General features: G+C 63.6%; 1 protein-coding gene across 2 annotated transcripts; it reads right to left on the bottom strand.

Annotated features, from left to right (window-relative positions):
* Nucleotides 1-11,019: 11,019 nt before the first annotated feature.
* TBKBP1 (TBK1 binding protein 1) lies at nt 11,020-22,539 on the bottom strand. Of its 2 annotated transcripts, none has more exons than XM_065699410.1 (11): nt 22,355-22,539; nt 21,271-21,502; nt 19,492-19,716; nt 19,294-19,416; nt 19,109-19,213; nt 18,512-18,665; nt 18,273-18,433; nt 18,135-18,184; nt 14,320-14,438; nt 12,889-13,634; nt 11,020-12,079 (listed from the first exon to the last, which is right to left on the bottom strand). In XM_065699410.1, the coding sequence occupies exons 3-11, from the start codon at nt 19,711-19,713 to the stop codon at nt 11,951-11,953; spliced, it is 1,809 nt and encodes a 602-aa protein (XP_065555482.1). In that variant the 5' UTR covers nt 19,714-19,716; nt 21,271-21,502; nt 22,355-22,539; the 3' UTR covers nt 11,020-11,950. The 2 variants fall into 2 exon arrangements, with proteins under 2 accessions (XP_065555482.1, XP_065555483.1); XM_065699411.1 differs by having other exon boundaries at nt 19,294-19,365.
* Between the last annotated feature and the right edge of the window lie 4,206 nt (nt 22,540-26,745).

The following is a 26,745-nucleotide window of genomic DNA, read 5'->3' as shown; positions in this document are numbered from 1 at the left end:
ACATGGGGGGATATTGGGTACGGGGGGGGGGGTGGGAGGAGATGAGGACATGGGGCCATGGGACACCTGCAGGGATGGGGACACAGGGACAGAGCATGAGGGGAGCAGGGGGACAGAGCAGGCGTCTCTGGGGTGACACTGGGGGCCCCCCCATACCCTGTCTTGTCACCCCTCCCAGGACCCTTAACTGATCCTTTAATGACCGCACTCACCTCGGGGTGCTGCGTGGGGCCTGTGGGGGTGCTCCCCCCTTCCTGCGGTCTTGGGGACCCCCCCCACAGCCGCCTCTGCCACCGTGTGCGGATGTTCGGGGTCCCCCCATGGCTCACGCATTCACTGGGGGTGACCTGGGGACATCCTTGGCCTCCTTCCCTGGGGTCGGGGTGCTCGGAGCACCGCGGGGAGCTGGGACAAGCCCCGGGGCCCGCTCCGGTGCCCACCCCGAGGCCGGGGCTCCCCGGGACCTGCCCTTGACCCCGCTGTGCCCGGGGAAGTCCCCGTGTGGCCGCTGGAGCCACCGCGGAGGCGCTCGGGGCCGGAGGGGCCGGATCCCTTGGCAGGTCCCCAGCCCGTCAATACTTTCCATGCCCAGCGGTGGGGCACGGCTGGAGCATCCCCGCGCCTGCCGCTCCCGCACCGTGTGGAAGGACAAGGGACTCTGACACCGGGCTGGGGGTCCGGGTCCTGGGGTCCAGGCTTGGTCCCTGGGTGCTGGTGGGACCCCTCCGGGGGTGGCAAACACGCGTCTGAGTCTTTTGGGCCTCAGGGTCACAGGTGGAGACAGCGGGAGAGGATGGGGACATGGATGTGACGGGGACAGGAATGGGACAAGGATGTGGATGGGATAGGGATGGGGACAGGGATGGGGACAGGGGTGGATGGGGCAGGGAAATGTATGGGGACAGGGAAATGGATGGGGACAGGGAAATGGATAGAGACAGGGAAATGGATAGGGACAGGCATGTGGATGGCGACAGGGATGTGGACAGCTTTGTTTCCCCCACGGAGGAGTCCAGCTGTGGGGCAGGAGGAAATGGGGAGTTAAGGATGCACAGGACGTGGAGGGGGTGGATGGGAAGGACCCCCATGTCCCCACAGTGAGTCACCTGGTGGCCTCGGTGGTCTCCAGGGGGTGTGTATTGGCCATCAGACACAGCTTAGCAGCCATTCCATCCGGCTTTTCACCGGGGGCATTGTTCAGAGGGGTTCTCAGCTTCAATCTCTATGCAAAGCCCCCTCCTGCTGACCCCCTCCCCATCCTTTCCGGCTCCCTGCCAGCTCCTCCTGCCCTCTAATCCCCTGGGATTTGGTGGGGGGAGAGGGCTGGTGCTGGGGCATGTAGCAGCTTGGGGGGGGGGGGGGGGTTTGCAGACCCCATGCTCACGCCTGGCCTGGTGTGTGCACACGCACGCACATGCACACAAGGTGTGCCCCCTCCCGTGCACGGCCACGGTGTTCCTGCATCCAGGTCAGAGCATGGAAGCTGCCCCCCATCCATGGGCAACCCCTCCCCATCCATCAGTCAGGAATTCCACCCCCCCACCCTCCCAAGTGAGAAAAAGCAGGAAAACATGGAAATTTCCAGCATTTTTTGTTTTCTAGGAGGATAAAATAAAGGCCGGAGGGGGGGTTATGGGGGGGGGGGGGGAGTGACTCATTAATGGGGGGGAAGCAAGTGCTGCAGCACATGTGCTCCCCAACATCACGACGTGCTAATTCATTCCCGTTATACCATCGCCGGCGAGGATGAATTCACAGGCACAACCCCCCCGCTGCGGGATCAGCGCCGGGCTCCCGAGCATCCCGCTGTGCCCATGGCTGGGGACCTGCCACCGTCACCCCACGTCCCCCTGGTCCCTGTCGCTGTGACACCGGGGTCTGGCACGGGGGGGGGGGGGGGGGAAAGGAGCATGGATCTGTCCCCAGGATGTCTTGTCCTTGAGTGTGTGTGTGTGCCCCCCCCCCGTAAAGTGACACCGGGGACGCTGCCCTCCCTGGGAGCCGCAGCAGCACTCCCGGCGCGCTGCTTGTCACAAGTGTCCCTGCGCAGGGAGGGCTCGCTCGGGGCCAGGAGGGGAAGCAGAGCTGGGAGCCGTGTCCTGACCGTCACCTTGAACAGCTCCCATGGCCCCGACGGTGACCGGGATGCTCGGGGGCATCCTCAGCCTCGGTCCTCTCCAGTGCGGTGTCCCCTTGCCATAAGGGACCAAGCAGCCTGAGCTCAGCTCTCCATGGTGAAGAAGCGCTGGGATTTGGGGTCCAAACCTCCCTACAGCAGTAAATGCACCCATGCATCCCCATCCGCAGTGCTCCAGGACCTCCTCGGAGCTACATCAAGCCCCATGCCTCAGTTTCCTCTCTGTAGACAGCTGATGCAACACGGCACTTTGCACGTCTGACAGCGTTGGGGATGGTGGAGGACGGCAGCAGTGTGTGTTGTGTGTGTGTGTGTCCCCCATAGCCCGGTCCCTCATGGAAGAGGGAGGAAGTATTCAATGCTGCAGGATGTGCCCCACAGGCCACATCCCTCCCCACAGCAGCCACAGCATCTCCAGAGCTGAGCCCCAGCATCACCCCGTGCCTCAGTTTCTCCTCCTGTAGCTGCAGTGTTGAATATCCCCATTCCTGGGGTCTCCAGCACCGATTGGGATGGGGGTCAGAGCCTTTGTAGGGGCATTACCCTGAACACCCCCTGCTCCATGTCACTCATCCCTGCAACATGTCTCCATCCTGCATCTCTTCGCTCATGCACATCAGCCCCAGGACCAAATCCCTGCTACAGACGCTGGGCAGGAGCCAGCCCTCCTCAACGTGCAAGCCCTGATGTCCCCAAGCCCCCCTGTCCCCATGCCACCCTCCAGCACGGGTGGATCCAGGCAGTGCTGGTGATGCTGAGGGGTGGGATATTTGCTTTCCCATCAGGAATTTGGCTGCTGGGCACCAAGGGGAAAATTTGGGGTTATTTTCTGAGTAAACGGCCCCGTTCCTGTTTTCATTATTAAAACGAGCACGAAGGCACCGGGCACCCACTGGGGCTAAATTTGGTCTCAGGGAAAACCAAAAATACTCCCCCCACCCCGGAGGAATTTGCATCTCTCTGCTGCTCGAAGGCAATGTGTTCATGGAGGCCTGAATGCAAACGGCAGGGTGGATGGGGCAGGGTGGGGGACACCCACCCCCCCAGGGGACACCCAGCCTGTGCTGGGGCTGCGGCCAGCATCCTTGGTGCATCCAGCCCTTGGGGCTTTGCAGCCCAGGGGAGAGATGGAGCCACATTGCCCGGTCCGTGCTGTATCGCAGGGCAACGCTTCAGAGCTCCCCCCACTGCTGCCATCGGTGTCCTGGGGAAACTGAGTCACGGGTGGTGACAAGTGGGGAATGAGTGGCTGGGTTGGGGGGGGGGGTGGGCTCAGTCTCCATCCGCCCAATGCCACCACTCCCCACCCTGCTCCCCAACACTGACACCCTCCTCCTTCCTGCCCCATAGCACCACGCTCCACCCCAGCCACCGGCAGCCCCACTTGAGGGAAACCCCATGGAAGGGGGTGTCCGGTGGAAAGGAGGGGAGCGGGGTGGGGGGGCACGGAGTCCGTCCCACCATGGGGCTTCCCCTGAGCAACCTCAAACCACCACCCTGGCTTGTGGGATGGATCCTGACCAGCGCCGGGAGGATGCTCACCCTGCACCCATGGGTGCTGCCTCTTCTACAGCGCTGCCAGGGCCAGCCAGGGGTGACACGTCGGTGGCAGCTCCGGGGAGGGGGGGATGTCAGCGGGGAGGGGGGGGACACTGAGCAGACGGCTCCTTAATCTCGGGGAAGGAAGCGGCTCTGGTTACGGAGCTGCCCTCGGTGTAAAAGGAGAGCAACAGGAAGAAAAGTCATTAACATCGTTCCAGCCGCTGCCATCCAAAACCCGACTGGTGCCGCGTCCCGTGCGACAGCCCCGTGTCCCCAACGCCGTGATGCAGGGGGGGACATGGCAGGGTGACATGGGGGGGGGGGTCCACCCTTGAGAGCCCCCAACACCCCATCCCTGCGGGGGTCCTGCTCAAAGCCCCGGCTCTTGGGGACCCGGGACCGCAGCGCGGCTCCGGTCCCTCCTCCTCTTCCTCCTCCTCTTTCTCATCCCAGCCCGTGTGGGAGGTGGGGTGTGCACGGCCCGCAGCGTCCCTGCGCGGGTGTCACCGTGTGCGGGTGTCACCGTGTGCGGGTGTCACCGTGTGCGGGTGTCACCGTGTCCAAAGTGCCACCGTCCGTGGGGCAGAAGCTCCAGGGAGCATCGATGGGCACGGCGGGTGGTGTGAGCGTGCCAAAGGCCTGGTGTGTGTGCAAGGGTGTGCAAGGGGCTGTGTAAGGGGGGGGGGTGTGCACAGGCATGTGAGGATGTGTGCACGAGTGTGCAAAGAAACACGGGTGTGCAAGAGAACGCGTGTGTGCACAGGCGTGCAAAGGATGCTCATTGCGCACAGATACCCACCATGTGCAGCACAGGGGGGGTCCATAAGGCCGTGTGAAACCCCCCCCTCTCCATCACCCCCCGGGCCGGGGGGGTCCGTGTCGCCCCCCGCTGCTGTAGGAGATGATTTGCTTCAGCGGGAGGCAGATCCCCGGTGCAGAGCCGGGGCTCCCTGGGGACAGCCGGGGGGCTGCAGCCCCTGTCTGGCCGGCTTAGCGTGACGGGGGCACACGGGGCTCGGGCCCCCCGGCCCTTCCCCTTCATCAGCGGGAGGCGAAGGCTGGGGAGTGATGTGCGGGGTGGGGGGGGACAGGGACAATGGGTGAGATACGGGCTACAGCTTCTGACAACGCGTGATCCCGGCGGGCACAGGCGTGTGCGGGATCACCCGCCCTGGTGCGGGTGACTTGGGGTCATGGGGGGGCCGGACCCTTCTGGGATGAGGCTGAGGATGGTCGCACCCAGCAGAAGAGATGGTGATGTCTGATCCTGCCCCACAGGGTCCAATCCTCCCTCTTTAGGTCCTATCCTATCCTACAGAATCACAGCCAGGTCTGAAGGTTCTGGCACATAGGGCCTTAACCCCATAGGGTCCAATCCTGCCCTGCAGGGTCCCATCTTCCCCCACAGGGTCTCATCCTGCCCCACAGAATTTAGCCCTGCTTTCCTAGGGTCCAACCCTGCTCTACAGGTTCCAACGCTGTGCTGCAGGGTCCTGTCCTGCCAGATCTGGTCTCGCCCTGGCTTGTTGAGCCCCATCCTACTGCTCAAGGACACATCCTAGTGTGAATGGTCCCATCCTGCTACGTAGAGGCTGATCATCCCCTATAGGGTCCAATCCTCCCCTGCTGGGTCCTATCTTCCCCCACAAGGACTCATCCTGCCCCACTGAGTTTAGCCCTGCTTTCCAGCCTGTCCTGTAGGGTCCAATCCTTTTCTATAGGCACCCAACCTGTGCTGCAAGGTCCTGTCTTGCCAGGTAGGGTCTCATCCCGCCTCGCTGAGTCCCATCCAACTCTTCAGTGTCCCATCCTATGTAGGGGCTGATCGTCCCCCATAGGGTCTCATCCTGTCCCACTGGGTCCCATCCTTCGCCATTGGGTCCCGCAGGGTCCGACGCAGCTCCGGCCGGTCCGATCCTGCCCGGGGCACAGCGCTGGGGCCGGGCACTCACCGCGTGCCAAGCGGCAGAGCCGGGAGCTAAAAATACCCGTGGGGGCCCTGCCGACGGAAGTGGAGGTGTCGGCACCGGCTGCTCGAGCCCGGGGTGGGGGGGGGCCGTACTCGGGTGTCCCGGCCCCCACCGGGGACCCTCCTACCCAGCACCGGCACCGCACTCAAACGGGCGGCAGCCCCGGGTGCTGCGCCCCCACCGGACACCGCGAACCACGGGTGCTGAGGAGCATCCCCCGCGCCCATCCCGCGGTGGGGACCCCGGTCCCGGCTTGTGCCCAGGGGTGAGGGGCCTTTGGGAGATGCAAAGTGACAAATGACGGCCCGCACGCGTTAATGGATGTGACGCGGGGCTGACACCGCGCTGGCACCCGGGAAGAGGGGGAAAAGATTCCAATCGAATGTTAAAAATAGGTCATGGGGAAGGAGCCGGAGCCGGGTTCGTTTCAGGAGCCGCCTGTGGGTCCAGCCCCGCGGAGGGAGCCGAAAGTGGGGTGGGATGGAGACGGGAGGGGATGGGGTGCTCCATCAGTGGTGGGACCCCAGCCCCGGATCTCTCCTGCCCGAAGCCCAGCTCTGCATCAGCCTGGTGGCCAGATTGGTCCCCGCAGACACCCCCGGGCCTTGTGGAGGGGTTTGGGGGCCCCCCAAGGCTTCCCATGGAGCAGGGCTGTGGGGCTGGTGGTGGCCCCGGTGCCCGCCGTGGCCTCGCGTTGTCCCGGTGGGTCACGGGGAGTTCAGGGTGCCCATGGCCCCCGGGTGCCCGCTGGGTGCTGCACTTCAGCGGGGCCACCAGCGGGTCGTGGCTGTCACAGCCCCACAATGTCCCCAGCAGCAGGTCCCCAGGGGACGCGTCTGCCACGGGGCCACCACCATGGTTGGCCACCACTGTGCTGTCCTTAAGAGCCGCACAGCAACCAGGGGGGACCATTTCCATCCCTCCTTTGGGTGCATCCCTATAGCAGAGCATCACCACCCCCGTGGCGACCGGGGACAGGGGGGTGGCCGGGGCACAGGCGCAGACACAGGGGGATTTGGGGGCTGTGTTTCACAAGACCCTTGGATGCTCGATCGGGGTGACCCCAAGTTTAACCCCACTTACGGCGCCGGCAGACGCTGCCCCCGATGCAGATGGGTTGTGACAGCCGAGAAGTCCCCCCCCGGCAGCACTGGCGAGGCTCTGACCGCGGCGGGGGGGGGACGGGGGGGGACGGGACGGACGGGGACGCGAGACCCATGTCAGGGCGCGTTGGCTCCGTCACCTCCCCGCAGCGAGGCGGCGGGTCCCACGCGCGGCGCTGGCAGCCTGCGTGTCCCCGGGGGGGCCGGTGGCACTTGTCTCTCTGCAGCATCTGTGATGGCGCTGGGCACATGGCAGCCGGGGCCGTGCGTGTTGTTATGTGCCTGTGGTTCCCCCCCACACACACACTGGCTCGGAGCACGGATGGATGCTAAAGAGCTGATCCCATCACACGGATGAGGAAGGACACTGCGCTGGCTTGGCCAGGAGGGGACTTGCCGCATCCTGCCTGGGTGGGAAGGGCACATCCCGGGGGTGAAGGGCAGGAGGTCCGCGGGGACCACGGGTGCCACCAATTCCCCTGCAAGGCTGTGGGGAGCCGGCGCTGGGGAGGGTGAGGCAAGTGTGAAAACCTCCTGTATCTCCAGGAAGAGCATCTGAGAGAGGTCGGGCAGCGGCCAGCACCCCTGTGGGACAGGGACCAGCGGTGAGTGGTGCACAGCCCGAGCTGGGGCTGACAGCAGAGTGACAGCCCGGGGCCATGGGGCACTCCAGGGTGATGCAGGGACCAGCGCTCCGGGTGGATGCAGTGCCATGGGGCACAAAGGGTGATGCTGGCACCGGGTACCCAGCCCGGACACAGGCACTCAGGGGTGATGTGGGCATCCCAGGGCAGTGCAGGGACCAGAACCTCCTGGGGATGCGGGCACCCAGGGGTGATGTGGGCAACCAGGGTGAGGCTGGCACTGGGTACCCAGTGTGGATGCAGGCACCCATGATGATGCTGGATGAAGGCTTCATCCAGGCACATCGCTGGATGAAGGTACTCCGGGTGATGTGAGCACCCTGGGGCGATGTGGGCACCTTGGGGCGATGTGGGCATGGGAAGGGGCCGAGCTGAGAAGCTGAATTGCAGCAGCCCCGGATCCTTTGTAGAAGCCAAGGGCCAAGAGCTGAGCCCGTGGCCACCGCTGCAGCCACCAAAGGGCTTCACCCCAGGGTGGGGACAAAGCCCCGGTGCCACCCAGGGTCCCTTCCCCCCCCCCGGGCAGCCCCTCCGTTTCTTATAAACGCCTCTGGCGATGCTGCCCCGTGACACGGCAGCTCTGGGGCTTGTGGTTAAACCCCAGGGCTCCGGCTTTGACTCACACCGGATCCGCGGCAGAGAGGGGCCTTTTGGCACCCACGGCTGGAAAGAAACGCTCACCCGGGCAGGAGCGCCGGGCGCTTCCTCGCAGAGCCGTTTCCTATAAACCCCGACGGAGGGGACACGGGGCTGAGCTGCTGCTGCCCCCAGCCGAAGCCATGGGGTCCTCTGGGATATTCCCAGTCCGGTTTGGGAAGGGGAGGAATCAGCTTCTGGGGGGAGGTGATGGCCTTCGGAGGGCAAAGTCAGGAGGAGCAAGAAGCACGCAGGGCAAGATGCGAGCACAACCCTTACTGGACATCAGAGAATCGCCTTCATGACGCAGGCAGCCAGGGACACCAGGACGCTGTCCTCCCTGCTTGGAGCTGACCCTGAAAACCCGGCAATAGGGAAGCAGCATCCCTGATCCCCATCCCCTCTCCAGTGCTGCAGGAGCAAGCGAGAACTGGTTCTTTTTTCCCATAAATGATAGAAATGCTGAGAAAAGAAAAGAAGCCCCAAAACTGAAAGTGTTCAGGAAAAAGCAACTTTTCACCCACCTCAGAATAAGGGGGTCTTGGTGGGAGAAGTCAAATAAAACAAAGGAAGCTGCTGTGTAGGAAACGCTGAGGTGCAACCCACATGAGGGGATGGGGACAGGGACACAGAGCTGCAGCGTGGCCCCCATGGGTGGGGGGCTCTGGGGGACAATGCCCTGAGCCATCCCTGGTGTTTCCAGGCACAATCCCTACAGGGATGCTCCTGCTGCCCTTGGTCAGGCCGGAGGGGATGGACCCCATCCCTGGTCACTGCAGGAGGGTCCCCGCATCCCAGCCCTGCTGTGGCTGAGGTGGGACTGGTTCATCCCAGGTCACACCGGGGACCCGATGGGTTCAGCCGGATGCGTGACCCCCCCCCCCCCGAGAGCCCCGCACCCCGACGTGGGTCCTCGCACCCCCTGGTGCTGGGACCTCCACACCAGACCGCGGGGCATGGTCATTGCCATCATCCCGGTCCCCACAACCCCAATGGGGTTTGCGGTGCTTGTGGCATATGGAGAGGATGCTCCTAGCAACCGGGTGCCGGGATCAGGCACCCCAGGGTGCATCAGCCCCCCTCAGGAGCACCCAGTTCAGCCTCGGGCGGGTGCCCCAGTGAAGGCTCTGCCACCCCGGGGGGGTGGGAGCGAGACCAAAACCGCAACCGAGCGCTGCGGTTTGAGCTCCCTCCTGCGAGCGCAAAGGAGGCGGCAGCACCGGGGCGGGGGGGGGGGGGTGTCGGAGGAAACGGGGCTGCGCACACTACCCGACCCCCCCCCATCCCCGGGCAGTGGGGCTGCAGTGGGGTGGGAGAGGGAAACTGAGGCACGGGGGTGTTGGTGGCATCGGTGGGGATGGGTCAGGGTTTCCCCACGCAGAACGGGGTGAAGGTGGGGTGCTCCCCATGGGGTGATGAATTGAGGGCTACAAAGGGGGGAGTGATGCACCCTTGTCCTGCTCATGGGGCATACCAAGGTACTCAGCCCCACTGAGCCTTGTGCCCACCGGGAGCATGGGCCCCTGGGGTCATATCCAGCCCTTCGCCCTCCCTGGCCCCACACACAAAAGGGCAACAGGAGCAGGGCAGCCCCCCAGGAGGTGAAAACCCCAACCCCGAGGTGCAGGCACCCCGAAACTCACCGAGCATCACGCACTGGGCACGGAGACGCATCTGCCTTGGGGGATGCATGTCCTGGAGCCGCCTGGTTCCTCCCACATGGCTCAGAAGCTGCAGGCTGGGGCCGGTGGGTTTGGGGGGGTGCCTGGGGGTCCCCACACCTTTGGGGGGAGCCCGGTATCCTCCTGACTCAGCAGCAGCCACCCCCGGGGGAAAGCGGCTCCGGGTCGGTGGTGGATGAGTAACGGCACCAACGCTTGATACCCACCACGTGGCTTCAAAGCACAAGAGCAAGGAGCTGGGGAGTGATGGAGACTTTGGGGGTGCAGACACCCCCTTCTCGCCCCCCCCCCCCCCCCCCCAGCTCCAACCCAGTGCATTCCCAGTCCAAACTGATGAATCCACCCTCAACACCACCCTGGGTACGGATAAGGCCTCATTCCTTGGTGGGTTCATCCCCCCTCCAGCATAGGACCCTTTGCTGCAGCATCACATCCCCATGAGCATCACCGCATCGCCCCCATCTCATCCCCGTCGCTGCCTGGTACCCGGTGCCCAGCTCTGGCTCAGCCCTGGATAGGGGCTGCTCTTCCTGCCCCCGGCCCCTGTCAGATGCAGAGATGAGGGTGTGATAACGCCGGTCGCATCGCTGTGCCGCTGCCTCGCCGGCGGCACGGGGCCTGTATCTCCTTCACACCATCACCCTGCAGCCACTGTGCTGCAGCGAGCTGGGAACCGAGCCTGCACCCAGCTCAGGGAGAAGGGACCGAGCCCCTGACACCCTCTGCAGCCTCCCCCAGGCGCAGAGAGGCCGGAGAACGGTCACAACTCATCACATGGATGCTCCCTACCAGAGCCAGGGGCAGGGAGCTGCGGTTTCCCATCAGCAGCTGAGTTTAAGGGAGTCTCATTGCACTCGCATCCCCACTGCGTGCAAAACCAGCCAGGGACACAGACCCCAGACCCTCAGGCACAGGCAGGGATGCTGTAGGCCCTACAATAACGGAGAGGAGTGGATCCAGCACTGTTGCTGGAGCAACGGTACCTGCGGGGTGAGTGATAGGGCTTCCCTGTGCATAGGACAGACCCTTCCCACAGGATAATCAGGATGATCCCATCCCAGCCATCACCCTCACCAGGACCCCGAGCCCTGTGGGGTGCCCCCCACCTTTGCACCTTTAGGAGAAGCATCAGCCCTAATGATGCTGATGCAAGCAGGTGATGGAAGCATGAAGCCCAATAGCCCCAATGCCACCACCCTGGTGTCAGGCCGCCACCCTATCCCCATTCCTGGGTGGCACCCATACCTCAGCCCCCCAGTTCTGCCCCATGGGACCCAAAGAGAGGAGACAGCTTCAACCCCTCCATGGCATTTTGGGCACTGGAAAGGGTTTATTGGAGTTGGTGGCACTGGGGACGTGGGTCCCTTTCCCCGGGGGTCCCGGTGCAGTGGAGGGAGGCAGCACCCAGCTGAGCCCCCGGTGGTGCATGGGGAGGGTATGGGTAGGGGGGGACATGCAGCGTGGAGCAGCTCGGCTGGGGGGGATGGCGCTGTGGACCCCCCCAATCCAGGCAGCTTTGAGGTAGATTGAACGTGGGGGGATAGGGGGGGACGGGGTGGGGGGGACTTAGGGTTAGCAGCACCCCTGGCCTAAAGCGGGGGGGCTGGTGGGGTGGGGAGTGCATGGTCCCCACACTGGGGGGTGTCACGGTCAGGGAGAGCCCCCAGAGCCCAGTGCAGTGGTGGTGGGGGGTCCATGCTGCACCTTGGGGCTTGATTCTCAGCAGCATCATTGTGGGGAGTGGGGAGAAATGGGGAGGAGAGGGGGGCTTTTAATGGGAATGATGCTTGAACCGGTGAGATGAGGTGAGGGGGACCAAGAAAAAGCAGCTGCCCCCCACCTTTTGCCCCCCAAACCCAACTTCGACCTGGGGAAAGGGCAGCCCTTCACCTGCTTCCTGGGGGCCAGATCCAGGACCTGGCCCCTCGAATCCTCCCTGAGATCAAGCAGCAGCACCCAAGGGTGCAGATGACACCCAAGGATGCAGTCGGGTCCCCTCGGGATGGCGTTATCCTGCTGCCCCGACTCGAGCATCCGGACCCGGCATGGATGCAGGGATGGGGCGAGGTGGGAGCGAAGGAGCCCCGCTATGGAGGGCGGGTGGGCTCCGGGGTTGGGGGGTCTCAGTCTTTGTGTAGCTACTGAAGACTTGGAGGTATTTTGGGAGCCGTGTCGCTCCTCGTGTGTTTTCATGCAGCATCCAAAGGTCGGGGAGCAGGGGCTGGGGGGGGAAGGCTCAGATCTTGCTGTTCTCGAGGTGCGAGTCGATGTGCTTCACCAGGGCATCGTCCGGGTAGCCGATGGGGAAGGCGAGCTGGCACAGCGGGCAGCTCCGCACCTCCGAGTCCACCGTCTCCAGCAGCAGCTGTGGGGCAGAGTGAGGTGCTGAGCACGGCTTGCTCCCCATGGGGGTCATGTCATAGACTCCCAGCCTGGTTTGGGTTGAAGGGACCTTAAAGCTCACCCAGCTCCAACCCCTGCCACGGGCAGGGACCCCTTCCACTGGAGCAGCTTGCTCCAAGCGCCTGTGTCCAACCTGGCCTTGAGCACTGCCAGGGATGGGGCAGCCACAGCTTCTCTGGGCACCCTGTGCCAGCGCCTCAGCACCCTCACAGGGAAGAGCTTCCTTCTATGTAACCTGAACTCCCCCTGTTTCACTCTGAACCCATCGCCCCTTGTCCTGTCACTGCAGGCTCTGATGAAGAGTCCATCTCCATCCTTGTAGCCCCTTTCAGACACTGGAAGCTGCTCTGAGGTCTCCACGCAGCTTCTCTTCTCCAGGCTGAACAGCCCCAATGTTCTCAGCCTGGCTCCATACAGGAGCTGCTCCAGCCCCTGAGCATCCTTGTAGCCCTGCTCCAACAGCTCCACGTCCTTATGCTGAGGACACCAGAACTGCGCATACAGTGAGGTCTTACGAGGGCAGAGGGGCAGGGTCACCTCCCTGGACCTCCTGGTTGTGCTCCTTTAGATGCAGCCCAGGATACGGTTGGTTTCTGCCACTGCTTCCATATCCCCCCCAGCTCCCCTCCAACACCCGCTGCTGGGTGCACAAATGGGGAAACTGAGGCACTCCATGCAGCAACCACCCTGCTGCACATCAGTGGGGTTGCTTTGCCCCCCCCCCCCCGCACCCCACCAACCCATCCTGGGGTGTTGGGGGTCCCCACTTACGTTAATGGAGGGCCAGGACTGAGCGTGCTCTGCCCGGGCATAGGCAGCGGCCGTCCGGTGCGCGGCGTCGGCGTCGGGGCTGGGGAAGCCGGCACAGAAGGATGCGCAGCGAATGGCCCCTGCCTCGGGGCTGGGCGGGCTGGGGAGTGCCCAATCCTCCTCATCCGATGACTGCTTCTCGAAGCGGACGTGTTCCTCGAAGGGCTCATGGGCGCTCAGGGGGGCCCCGGCACCCCCCAAGTACACCTCGCCATAGGGTCGGTGCTTGGGGAGCGTCGAGGCTTCGGGCTGGAGCCAGAGCGAGCGGCTCTGCTGGTACAGAGCCACGTTGCTCACCTCCGAGTAGCTCCGGCGGCCTTGGAAGCCGGCCTTGATGTGCCGGCTGGAGGGTTTGGCGTAGCCCAGCTCCATCCTCTCTCCGGGCAGGCGGTGCGGTGATGCTGAAGCCGGTGATGGGCACGGTGGGGGCACCGGGGACCGGCGCTGCTGGGCAGGGGACTGGCTGGCTGGGGGCACCGGGGACCGGCGCTGCTGGGCAGGGGACTGGCAGGGGCCGGGGGCTGGCGAGCGGCGCTGTTGGGCCGGGGACTGGCTGGGGGGGCCCGGCGAGCGCCGCTGCCGTGCTGGGGACTGACACTGGGGTGCGGGAGGACGCCCCGGAGGGGCGGGCGAGGGGCACTGCGGGGCGGGCGAGCGGCGCTGCGGGGCTGGGGAATGGCAGTGGGATAGCGGGGAGTGGCGCTGGCCTGCAGGGGGGAGAGCAGAGAAAACCCCCCCGCGTCAGGATGGAGGAAAGCGTCCCATGTCCCCCGTGTGCAGCCGGGATGGATGGGGAGGGGATGTGGCCGTGGGGACCCCCGGCGAGAGGGCTGCTCCCTGGGATGGGTGGTCCCAGGCACAGATGTTCCTCGGGATGGATGGTCCCAGGGATAGAATCATGGGATCAATGAGGCTGGAAAAGACCTTTAAGCTCCTCCAGTCCAACCAGCACTGCCAAGGCCGCCACTAACCCATGGCACTGAGGGCCTTGTCTACAGTGTGTGAACGCTTGCAGGGACAGTGACTCCAGCACTGCCCTGGGCAGCCTGTTCCAATGCCTGAGCACCCCTTGGGGAAGGAATTGTTCCTAATATCCAATGTAAATAAAGAGCTTGTGTTGGAAGGGACCTTCAAAGCTCACCAAGTCCAAACCCCTGCAATGATCCAGGAACACATCCAACAAGACCAGGTTGCCTGGATGGATGGATGGTCTTGGAGATGGATGCGCTTGGGGAGGGATGGTCCAGGGAGGGATGCTCCCCAGGATGAACACATGCAAGAGCTCATCACCAGCAGGATGACAAGGGCATCCAGCATGGTCTCCCCATTATTTTCCCCCCAGCCCTGCCTGGCTATGGGGTGCCAGCCCCCAGTGTGTCCCCCCCCCCTTACCACCATTGAGGCTCTTCTCCTGCAGCAGAGCACGGAGGATCTGGCTCTGCAGGGAGCTGAGGTTCCGCAGGCGGCACAGCTCCTCCGTCAGCTCCGTGTAGGCCAGCGCCAGGTTCACCCTGCGGCGAGGACGAAGCATCACTGAGGGCGAAGCAGCCCCTGGTTCCCCATGGGGGGCACCCGAAACCCGCGTTCGGGTTTGTCACTCCGAAGGGGAAAGCCGTGGCCGTGCATCGTGTGCAACCGGAGGGAGGTGGGAGCCCCCCCCCCTCAATCCCGACGCTCGCGGGGGCCCTGACAGAGGCATTAAATCCTTCCCCAAGTTGGGTGTCACTTTTCAAAGCCGCCTTCTCTGCGGTGACGCGAAGGCCCCGCGGGCCGGGGGGGCTCAGAGCATCCGCACCGAGGGGAGAACTGAGCTGTTGTGACACCCCCCGGACCCGGGAGATGCTGCTTGTAACAGCAGCTGACAGGTCTACTCCTGCCCGGCCCCCCCCCCCCCCCCCGCGGCATCGCACTTTGGTTGGGGAGGGGGGGAGGGGGGGGAAGAGGAAGAAAAGAAGAAGAAAAAGAAAATTAGAAAAAGAAGAAAAGGGAAAGAACAAAAAGGGAATGAAAATAAAATCAATCAGAAAATAAGGGGAAAAAGAAAAAAAAAACAGAAAAAGAAGGAAAACATAAAGAAGAAAAAAGAAGAAAAAAAAAGGGAGGAAAAAAGAAAAAGAAGAAAAAGAAAATAAATTAAAAAGATAAAAAGAAAAAGAAAAAAGAAAGAGAAAAAAGGATAAAAGAAAAAAGAAAAAGAAAAAAGAAAAAGAAAAAAAGAGGAAAAAAGAAGAAAAATGGAGAAAAAAGAAAAAGAAAATAAAAAGATAAAAGAAAAAGAAAAAATAAAAGAACAGGAAAATCATTATAAAAAAGAAAGAAAAGGAAAAAGAAAAAGAAGAAAAACCGAGAGAAATAGAAGGAAAAAGGAAAAAAAAAAAAAAAAAAGAGCGAGAAAGAGAAAACAGACCCAGAGAAAGAAAGAAAACCAAAAGCAAATGAGAACGAGGAAGCTGTGTCCTGAGCCGGGTCCCCACTGGCCCCAGACCCCCCCAACCTGCGCCTCTGCCTGCTCCCACCTCTCGTGCCTCAGTTTCCCCCCTGCAGTCCATTGTGGGCACCCGGCTCTGAGCCAGGGCCCTGCTGCAGAGGCTGCAGCTGCTCCCCACAGCCGGGGGGGGTCCCATCACCCCCAGCCCCACGGTTGGGTTTGCCCCCCCCCCAGCTCCCCTCAAGTCACGCTGAGGCGCAGGGAGGAAGCACCAAAACCGCAGCGCTGGGGTGGAGGAGCGAGAGGTGCCGGGGTGGGGGGGGGTGCTGGTGTGAGCAGCCCCCGGCCCCTCACCCTCCGAGGGCAGGGACCTGGCCCATGGCCCCCCACCCGCAGCCAAGGGGGTCCACAAGGGGTTTTGGGTGGTTTAATGCCAGCAAAGGGGAGCCGGGGGGGGGTCTCGGTGTTCCCCCCCCCATAAAGGCGCTCTTTCAAGGCAAACTGTGGGTTTGATACGCAACTGCAGATAAGCCGTGAGAACAAAAGAGCCACCGAAAACCCAAGTGCCAAAACGAGCATCCTTGCTCCGGTAGGAATGGCTGGATCCCATGCGACTGCCTGGGTCCACGGCACGACAACCGTGTCCCCTCCTTATCACCCAGCCAGAGATGCTACGGAGGGCTGAGACCCCATCCCAAGCTGGGACCACCAAAGTGAGGGGCTGAGGGTAACCGGGGGACTGGGGTGCAATGTGCCCCCCACTCAAAGCATGAGGAAGGGGGGAAGAACTCGGGGGGACCTCAAGAGAGTCCCACCTGGTAAACAAGCAGTGGGTGAAGACTGGAAGACAAGCAGATGTAGGTACCACCAAGGAGCTGGGGGGGGCCCTGGCATGACCACAGCAGCTGCTTGGCACCCCCCCCTTTAGGGCTGGGGAGAAGGGGATGGGGATGTCTCAGTGCAGCATCATTGGCAAAGGAGGTGCTGAGCACGGTGGTACCTTTGGCAAAGGGGCCAGAATCATTAAACCCCATAAAACCCCATCAAAACGGTGTCAGGAACAGGGATGAGGGTAGGGGTCCGACCCGCCTGCACCCATCACCCCCAGCACTCAGCACTGCATCCCCTTGGGTATCAATAAACTGGGGCTTTGTCCTGCAAAGCATCCCCTGGTGCTGCAGCTTTCCAGCCCCTCAGAAAGACACCCCAAAAAAAGGGCAAAACCATGAAAGAACCCACCCCAAAACAACCCCAAAAAGAGGGGCCGAGGGACCCCCGCCCCGCTCAGCGGCGGCGCGCTGAGTAATTCAGCAAAAGCCACCCAGAAAAGTCACCCGGAGATGGAAAGCGCCGATAAAGCGTTTTTCACACCCAAAAAAGAAGCGGTGGAGAGGAGCGGGTTACAAAAAAGAGCCGTATTTACAAGAAAACACCAAGCTGGGGAGGGAAAGGCCATGCCTGGGGAGGGGGGAAGTTGCCCCCCGGCTTAGGGGTGCCGGGCACGGGGCTCACCGTGCCTCAGTTTCCCCACTCCGAGGTGGGGAAGTGAAGCCGAAAAGCGAGGTGGGTCTGGGAGGTGTTAATGTGCGCGTTGGGAGTTTTAGCGGTGGGGGCTGATGGGGTGGGATGGGGAGCATGGGATGAGGGAGGTCGGGAGAGGGCGAGCTCAGCGCTCCCGGCTGGGCAATAAAGCGAAGGAAAGGGGAGAAACGTGCGGAGGGAGAACGGGGGACACCCGTGGGGTGTGCGGCGCACATGGGGCTGCAGCCGCCCGGGCAGCGCGGATGCATCGGTGCCTGCAGCGCCCTGAGCCCCGGGAGGACAAGAAACGGCAAAAGCATCCGACACGTGGGGAAAAAGGAGGGGGGAACCCCCCAGACATCCAGCCCCGGCCCCGCGCGTCAGCTTGGATCTGTCCACAGCTCGGTACGGGCTGGCGGCCCCGGGGCAGCGGCCCCGACGTGCCCCGAGGAGCCGCGGTGCCAGCCCAGCATCACAGTGCGGGGTGTGAATTCCGGCTCCCGCATCCCGGCCGAGAGCGGGATAACGGGAACGCCGCCTCAATGCACGGGTTACAGGCGGCTGCTGTCAGGGAAAGTCCCCGAACCGGAGCTGCTGGGGAGAGTTATGGGGTCCGGCCCTGGTGCAGCCGTGCCACATCAATCGCCCCCGCGTTTGGGGGTATCTTTACCCGAACCCCCATTCCGAGGTGTTCAGTCCCTGTCCCAGCGCCGGGGGTTGCCCTGACGGAGCTCCGGGAGCTCCTTGATGCAGCGAGGAGAGGGACAGGATGCAAGCATGAGGACCAGAGGAAGGATGCCCAGCATCACCTTAGCTCCGCACTCAGGTACCAGCGCAAAAAGGAACATGCGAGCAGGATGTGGAGCACGGAAGGGGTGGACGGTGGCTCCGAGGAGCCTGGGGGTGCTCCTGGTGCCGTGTCCCGCAGCCGTGGATGCGTGGCACGGCGCGGTGCTGTGACGGGAGCTCTGCGGCAGCCGCAAGCCATCAGTGCCCTCTGGAGGCAGCAGCGCAGGCACCGAGCCGGTGCCACTCAGGTCAGCTCCAAACTCCCGAGGCGCAGACGGTGCTTTTGGGGGGCTGCATCCCCCCCTGCACCACTTCAATATGGGGAAGCCCCCAGGGATCCTGCCCAAAGGGAGGTCCTGTCCCCCCGCGGGACGCCCTGGGTGTAAAGCAGAGTCCTACCCGCCACCAAACCCCCCCCTTGCCGAGGTGGGGATGCCTATTGCATCCCAGCTCTCACCCCAGTACTTACTGGTCATCGCCCACCTTCTTCACCCAGGCCATGTCCCGCTCTGACTGGTCCTGGGGGGAGAGCAGACATCCCATTAGCACCCGGACCCGCATCCATAGGGATGGGGGTGGTCCCGCACGACCGGTCCCTGCTCCGAACCTGCTCCCGCGTGTCCTGCAGGTGCTTCAGCTCCGCCTGCAGCCGCTCGCACTCGGCCTTGAGATGCTCCTCACGGTGCTGGGCCCGTTGGGTCTCCTGGCGCGCTGCTTCCAGCTCAGCTTCCAGCCCCCGGCTCTGCCAGCCCCCGGCACGCTCCAGCACTGCGGGCAGGGCACGGCTCAGCACCGGCACGGAGCCCTGGGGGGGGCTCGGGGGGTCCCGGGGGGGGGGGTTCTTACCATGGGTCAGGCTGGGGTTGGGGTGCAGGGTGATGAAAGGCACCTCCTGTCCCGGTATCGGGGTGCCCAGCCCCGGGAAGGTGCTGCCATCGCGCTGCCGTAGCTGCTGCTCCAGGCTGCGGATGCGGCTCAGGTGAGTGTCCACCAGCGCCCGCTGCATGGGGAGGGGGAAAGGGATGAACCCCCCCATCGCTGCACCCATCCCCGGGGCCATCCTGTCCCCCCACCCTGGCAGACCCAGCGCTCAGGGTCCCCGTGCAGCTGGTGGGTGTCGTGGCACAGTGAGGTGGGATCTGGTCCCTAGCGTGCGGCCAGCCCCCGGTGCTGGATGGGATGCAGGATGCTGGGGATGCCCACAACAGGGACACCACATTGGGGCTGGGAGCATCCCTTGGCAGAGCGGGAGTGGGGAGGGACATGAATAAATCCAAGCAAAGCTCATCGCTAAACCCCCAATGTGGCCATAATGGGGGTGAGCAGCCACAGCCCCCCCAGCCCTGCACCCCACTGAGCCCTGCTGATGGCACCAGCATCCCTATGGGATCTGCCCAGCCATGCCATGGGGAGGGGACACGGATGTGTCCCACCAGCACGCACCATCTCCCCCAGCTCCGTCTCCAGGTCAGCCTTCTCCACGCACAGCTTCTCATAGGCCTGGATCATCTCCTCCAGCTGCTCCTCACGCTCTTTGCTCTTCTGCAGCTGCGCAGGGAGGGAGCCATGGGTTGGGGGGCAGCTCGGGGACCCCCCCCCCCCCCTCCATGCCCCCCAGCCCCACTCACCTCGTGCTGGAACTGGTTGAGCTGCTGCTGCAGCGACGCCTTCTCGCTCTTGAGCAGCGACGTCTCCTTGGCCTCGTAGAGGGAGAAGATGTGTTCCTCACCGAACTCCCCGATCAGCGGGTACTGCAGCCGTGGGGCAGGGCGTCAGCGGGGACCCCCCCGGTCCCCAGCCCACCCTGAGCCCCCCGTGCCCCTCACCTTGACCTCGTACATCTTGAGCCGGCGCTTGAGCGTGGAGTTCTCCCTCTCCAGCCCCGTCAGCCGGTTCTTGATGTCGTCATAGGCGGTGATGAGGGCGAAGTGGGAGGCCGAGCACATCTCGCCCGAGAGGTCGGTGTTGGGGCTGTCGAGCCAGTCCTCGTCCTGCCCCAGCGCGTCCTGCGTCAGGATGCTGATGTCGTCCTCGAACATGGAGTCCATGTCCTGCCTGGGGTGGGATGGGTGGACAGAGAAGACGGCTGCTGGTGACCCCATGGCAGGGATGGGTATGGATGGGAGCAGCACAAAAGCCCCCCAGAGAAAGGCTGGGCTGTGGGGACACCGGATGCTCGAGCCCGGCCGGGTCCTGCGGATGGCTCCGGTTGGATCTAGGGAAGAAGCTCTTCCCTGTGAGGGTGCTGAGGCGCTGGCACAGGGTGCCCAGAGAAGCTGTGGCTGCCCCATCGCTGGCAGTGCTCAAGGCCAGGTTGGACACAGGGGCTTGGAGCAAGCTGCTCCAGTGGAAGGGGTCCCTGGAGCTGGATTGGAGCTGGAGGAGCTTTAAAGTCCCTTCAACCAAAACCATTCCATGGTTCTATGGAGCGGGGCTCTTGAAGAGCTCAACCTCTCCCATCGGCCAAGGGGGATGGAGGAAGGTTGGTCCTGGGAGCCGCACCAGCCCCGGCTCCAACCCCGCAGCATCCCCTGGGGATGGGACAAGGTGTTGTGTGTGGGGGGGGCAGTATCCCGGCATCCCCCGCAGGAGGAACCATCAGGAAAGCAGGAGCCGGGGCGGCAGGGAGCATCCCCAGCCCGGCACCAGGGGGGACGCGGTGACTTTCCTGCATCCCCCCGGGAGCAAGCACCAGGAATAGCACCGGGAGCCGGCTCCTCCCGCACGCGAGCTGCTTCCCGTGCTCCCACGCCTCGGCGGCAGCAGCCTCTGCTGTGCCCTATATACCGGGAGCCACCGCCAGCCTCCCCGCACCGCTCCGGGGCTGGCCCTGGGGACCAGATCCTGCCCATGGCCAGGATGCGGCCCTGGTCAAGGATTCGGGATGGGGCCGGGGGGATCTGACCCTGCCCATCACTGCAGGATGTGTCCCTGCTCAGGGGTTTGGGTGGCTGGGGCTCTGCAAAGCGGCTGCCACCAAATCTGCTGTGGCTCCTTGGCTGGTTGATGGGGAAAATGGGCCCCATGAGGGTGAGCCCCAGCACCGCAGCTCCTGCACCGACCCCTGTGCCGATGGGGACCCCCATGGGCACCGCGGCGGCTGCTGCTCAGGCGCGGCCTCGCCGGCTCTGGCAGGAGCCGTCACCACACAAATAATTCATAGCAGAAAGCCGGGAGAGGGAGGTGACATCCGCAGGGTGATGGGGGGGGGCAGCCCGGCCCCGCTCTGCCCCAAGCGAGGGGGACACAGACCCCCCCATTACCCTACAGCCAGTGCCGGGCAGTCAGAGCCGCCACTGGGACAAGGAAACAGGGACATCACCCCCCGGCTCCATGCCCTCTTGTGAGGGCCTTAAATCCACAATGAAGTGGACCCCCCCGCTCGGGCAGGGAGGGCACCGCCATCACCCCCTTGGGGAAACTGAGGCAGCCCCTTAAGTCAGGACGAGATTCCCCAAGCCCTTGCGGACCCCTCAATGCAAGACCCCACGAGCAGTGCCCGTGGGTACCCAGAGCCCTGCTTTGGGGGCTGGCTGGGGACGGGACCCCCTCCCTGCCCCGGTCCCGTGCCTCAGTTTCCCCCCCCTCGTGTTCCACCGTGACACGTGCCTGGCAGCGGGCCCCGGGCGCGGGGCGAGGCGGTGCGGGCTGGGCAGGGCTGCGGCGCGGCCACGCGTGTCCCAGGCGTCAGCAGGGAGCCGCGAGAGGGGCCACGGAGCGCGGCGGCTCCGGCATGAGGCTCCGGGGGCAACGGCGAGGGTCCCCGCGGCACCGCGCCGGCTACTATGCTCGCTCCACGGTCCCAGCGGTCGCTGCCTCCTCGAGGCCTACAAATACCTTGAACGAGAGAGAAAACGGGGCTGCAGCTCACCGGGATGCTGGGGGGGGGGATATGGATGGAGGCAACGGTGATGGGCTCTGGCTGTGCCGGGCAGCGGGTCGCTGGCACTCAGATGGCATTAGGGGGGTCAGCACCGTGTCCTCAATACAGGCGCACTCTGGGGGTCTGTGAGGACCGAGCTCCAGCCCCGGAACGGAGCCAAGCCCCCTCCTCGTTGCTGTCACCTCCCGGCGCTGGAGGGGGGGGAATGATCGGGGGTGCGATGCCACCGCCATGGCCCTGAGTGAGCGCAGAAGCGGCGTGCAAAGGGGGCCGGGACCGCGGCGCCCCGACCCCGGCAGCGCGGGGTGGGGGGGGGGGTGGGGGGGGTCAGCCCCGGCGGGGGTCCCGGGCACCGGATGGCGGGGGGAAAGGGGAGGGGTTTGGCCTGCGGCGGCCCCGGTGCCTCGGAGAGACCCGGCCCGGGACTGCGCATCCCCTCCGGAGCCCAGCCCGGGGGTCGCCAGGCGGGGACCAGGACCGGAGGTGCAGGGGGGGCCCGGGATGGAGCCGGGGACGGAGCCGGGGACGGAACCGGGATGGAGCTGGGATGGAGCCGGGGATGGAACCGGGATGGAGCTGGGATGGAGCCGGGGATGGAACCGGGATGGAGCTGGGATGGAGCCGGGGATGGAACCGGGATGGAGCTGGGATGGAGCCGGGGATGGAACCGGGATGGAGCCGGGGATGGAGCCTGATGGGTGATGGGTCTGGGGGCGCGATGGGGCGGGGGGAGGCGGGTCCGGGTGTGGCGGTGTCGGTCCGGTTCCCGGGCCCGGTTTCCCCCCCGGCCCAGGCCCCGCACTCACCGGCGATGCGATGCGATGATGCTGCGGCGGCGGCTGCCGGGATGCGGCTCGGTCCCCGCCCCGGCGACTCGCGGTGCCGGTGCCGGTGCCGGTGCCGGTGCCGGTGCCGGTGCCGGTGCCGGTCTCGCCCCCGCCGCAGCCCCGGCCGCCCGTTCCTTTCCGTTCCGCCGTTTCTTCCGCTCCGGAGCCACCGAGAAACCACGTGGGCACCGGGCGGCCGCCAGCCCCTCCCCCCCCCCGCTCCGGTGCCGCCCCCCCCCCCCCCCCCCCGCCCCGTTTCCCCCTCCCGGGGCACCGCGGGTCTCCGGGGCGCTCCCAATGTCCCGGTACCGGGGGGGGGGGGGCACTCTCTGTGTCCCGGACCCGCGGAGCCATCCCCCCCTGCCCTGGACCCCCCCATTGCAACCGGGGACCCCCCCGCCCCGCTTGGGGCTGAGTCCTGAGCCTGGGGGGGCTTCACCCCATTGGGCAGCCCCGGGGGGGGGCAACGGCAGAGCCGAGCTGCAGGGACGCGCGGTGGGGGCTGGGCTCGGCTCCTTCGCCCCCTTTTCCATGAACATTTTATTCCCTGAATTGTTCTCTCGGAGCCGCTTCCATTACGGAATTCCATTTTTCTCCCGTGGCTGCGCAGCGTTATTAATAGCTGCTCTCCTTTTGCCAGCACTGCCGATGCCGGGGGCTCTACCAGCAAATCCCTGTGCTCCTGGGGGACAGATCCTGGCACTTGCAGACCCCGAGGCCTGGATGGAGAGACCCATGGCTCTGCACGAGCATTCCTCAATGGAAGACCCCGGTAGGAATCATCCCGTCTCCATCACATGACAGCCCATGGAAAAGGTGTCAAAACCAGGCAGAGCCAGGGATCAGCTTCACCCAGCCCCTGGCTCCCCGAAAGGGGGGAAGACCCCAGCTGAGGAGCTCTCATCCTAGATCCTGGCTCCTGGCATGGCTGTAGCATCGCTTGGATGGAGCCTGGGATGCTCTGGGACAGCGCGGCAGTGATTCGGCACCAGCCCCAGGCTGGCATTGGCGGGTACCACTTTTGGGATGCGCGCTCTTGTGATTCCCACCTCTGGGGGTTGTGGAGCCCAAATGCACCACTTTGGGAGGCCGATGGCACCGGGCATGGGGCCATTCCCGTTGGAGATTTTACCAGGGAATCACCACCGCTGGCTTTAGTGAGCGGCCTGGAGAGGAAAACAGCTCTTGGGGGGGGGTCACAGCGCTGGGCTGAAAGGCACCATTGACCCCGAGGAGTCCCATGGGGCCGGGCAGGAGCTGTGGGGCTGGAATGTGCCACAAACAGGGCTCCGGATCCAGCCCGGTGCCAGCTCCGGCCCTGCGGATCTGCTGCGAGTGCTTTGAAGTGCAAATGAAGGTTTCCATCAGGTTCCAAGGGAATTCCGAACGCGAGGCAGGAGCTGCGCTGGGGGACAGGGCCTGATGCCCCCCCCCCGAGGGGCTGCATGAAGGTCACCGGGTGCAGGCGTTCACTGTGCGTGAGGGATGAGCCTTGCAGGCACAGGGTTGGCAGCGGAGAGGAGGGAGGCTGAGGAAGACTCTGGAGCAGGAGCAGTGATCCGAGCTCCTGTGGTTGTCTCCCATATAAGCCTGGTCCCGGCATTTGGGGTCCCCATCGCACCCCGATTGCCAGCGCAACATCCGGGAGCGCAGCTATGGGCAGAGCAGGATTCAGACCGGGCATCCCATGGGATGCTCTTCTCCTGCAGCTTCATAGAATCACCGAACGGTTTGGGGTGGAAGGGACCTTAAAGCTCCCTGGCATTTCCAAGCGTTTCTCACCCTGCCTCTCTCCCACATTCCCGTCCTTGCTCCGTAATGGAATTCTTTAATGCACTTCCAGTGCAATGAGGCCTCAGCTGATCTGGTGCCTGTGATGGGGACTGATGGGGAGCAGGGGGAGGCAGGAGGCTCCTCGGACAGCCTGCGTTACCCGCAGGCTGCAAACTCCCTGGGTTCACACGAGGCCTGAGCTGTCCTAAAGCATCCATTGAACCCCAAAACATCACCTTCATCTTCCTCAGGGAGCATCTCATTTGTCACCCTCCTTTACCAAGGTTCAGGAGGAACAAAGGAGCCCATTGGGTCCTGCAATCAAAGGCTTTACTTTGCCTGAGCAAAACCGCTCAGTGTCTTTACGGCAGAGGATTTATTGGGTTATTACCAGTGACAGAACCCAGCCTTTGGGCAGGGGACACTTAAAATCCCCCCGGTGACACCCGGCAGCGTTACCTGGGGCTGAGGTTTTCCCTTCCAGCCCCATCAGCTTCGGCTGCCACTGAGATGAGGCCAAGCCCTGAACTCGCCCATTGCTTCCTGCTGCCAACCAGGGTCCCAGGTTGGAACACGGAGCTCCGTTCCCAACAGACGTGGTTGCTCACGGCAGCGCTTCCATCTCTGTGGAGAGAACCTCAGATCCTTTCCCCTTTGACTGGAAGCATCGGCTGTGAGCCAGGACGTCCACATCGCACCCGGGCTCCCCAACAGCAGCAAGGGGAGGAGGATACAGGGGAGCAGGGAAAGCTGCATCCCGCGACCAGAGAGCAGAAAGCTCTGTAAATCCCCGTGCCAGCGCCCGCTCCTGATGGCACAGCCCTTCTATACCTGTGCTGATCCCAGCTCCTCTGGGCTCCGGCTGGGGCAGCAAAGCCCCATGTCCCTGCCAGGCGAGCAGAGGTGAGTGATGCTTTTGTGATGCTCCTGCGGTGGGATAATGGGAGTCCCAAGCAGCCAACACCAGGAGCATCGCAGGAGAAGAGCTCTAAAACGAAGGTTCCCCTCGGCTCTGGAGCTCCAAGGCCACGCTGCCGACCCTGTGCTGCCATCCTAGGAAACCGCTTGCATTCAGCAAGTGCCGGCGGTGCCAGACAGCACCAGGGAGCTGCAGCAGCCCTTGCAGCAAGGCGCTGAGGCCACAGCATCACCTCTGAGGCTAGAAATCAACTTGTGGCTTCATTTCCCCTCCCCAAAGCTGCAGGAAACGTGGGTTTTCTCCTCTCCCCATAGGGACACAGCGCTGCGGGGCAGGGCTGGGGGGGATGCTCCTCACCCTCATCCCGCTCACCTCCGGGTGAGATGCTCCATGAATCCACCCCAGCTTCCCAGCAACGGGCGGGCAGGGCCGCGCTGTCCCCGGGTGCCGGAGCGGGTGGCACATATGGCAGATGACACAGTGCTGTCACCTCAGCGAGAGGAAACGGGCGAGCGTCACTCATTGAGCGCGCACCCACACAGTCTCCGCAAGCTCAAGGATGCTGCTGCCAGCAGGAGACGCGGCGGGAGCTGGGAAGATGAAGCAGCAAAAATAAATCCCCCCCCCCCCCCCCATCAGTAACAAAAATAAAGCGTTTTGGTTCAGTTTTTATTCATTTAGAAGGTAAATAAACCCATCCCCCCCATCCCTCCGTCACTGGGGCCCTGCCAAGTGTTAGCACCCAGTGGGTGCAGGCGGTGCTGGTGCATCAGGGCGGGTTGAGGGCTTTGCCATGGGGAGGCAGGAGTGGAGATGCGCCGGCTCCTCCGCTAGCTACAACTGATGGGTTGATAACTGGAGTTAATAACGGAGGGGGCTGGAGCTGCGGATGCAGGGCCGGGTTAAAGGGGGCTTTGAGAGATGGGGTTAGAGAGGGCAGGATGCGAAGTCTCACCCTGGGTGCTGAGGTGTTGGCACAGAGAAGCTGTGGCTGCCCCATCCCTGGCAGTGCCCAAGGCCAGGTCGGACACAGGGGCTTGGAGCAAGCTGCTCCAGTGGAAGGGGTCCCTGCGCATGGGATTGGATGAGCTTTAAGGTCCCTCCAACCCATCCCATGACTCTGTGCAAGCACCAGAGCTACCAAACCCCAGCAGCGATGCCCCGACCGGGCTGAAACGGGTTTCTTCGATGATTAAAGCCACCAGTGAACAAAACCAGCCCTAAACCAGGGTTTGCCCTCCCTCTGCAGCCAGCAGGGGCAAGGGGAAGAGGCGCTGCCACATCCCTCAGGCAAAAGCCTGCAATTGCTTTTGAGGACACTTGAAATCAACCCCAAACCCACCCCAGAGCCCCCAGACAAAGAGGCCGGACACGCGTTTGTTTCCACTACTGTCTCAGTGTACTTTATTCTCCTGCTGTCTACAGCTGAACAGCCACACAGGACAGAAACAGGTAGCACTGAGGAATGATCAGATTTGCTTCCCTCCACGTCCCCTCCCCAACTTCAGGAATGGCTTTTTCTTGTTTTTTTTTTTTTTCCTTTTTTTTCCTTTTTTTTATTTTTTAATATATATCTTTTATTATTTTTTTTTTTTTTTTTTTTAGGAAATCCCACCCCACCTCCAGAAACAAAATAAAAAGGCATCACTATGAAAGGTGACCCAGGCCTGCACCCAGG

The sequence above is a fragment of the Lathamus discolor genome, chromosome 20 (assembly GCF_037157495.1).
Source record: "Lathamus discolor isolate bLatDis1 chromosome 20, bLatDis1.hap1, whole genome shotgun sequence".
Lineage (NCBI taxonomy): Eukaryota > Metazoa > Chordata > Aves > Psittaciformes > Psittacidae > Lathamus > Lathamus discolor.
Note: the sequence above shows the minus strand (reverse complement) of the source record. Positions and strands in the feature narration are given on the sequence as shown.

Coding starts and splice junctions, on each gene's coding strand:
- TBKBP1 (XM_065699410.1), bottom strand. CDS start 19,713: ATGGACTCCATGTTCGAGGACGACATCAGCATCCTGACGCAGGACGCG. Junction 13,635..14,319: donor GGAGAAGAGCCTCAATGGTG/GTAAGGGGGGGG, acceptor TCCCCCCTGCAG/GCCAGCGCCACTCCCCGCTA. Junction 12,080..12,888: donor AGTCCTGGCCCTCCATTAAC/GTAAGTGGGGAC, acceptor TCTGCCCCACAG/CTGCTGCTGGAGACGGTGGA.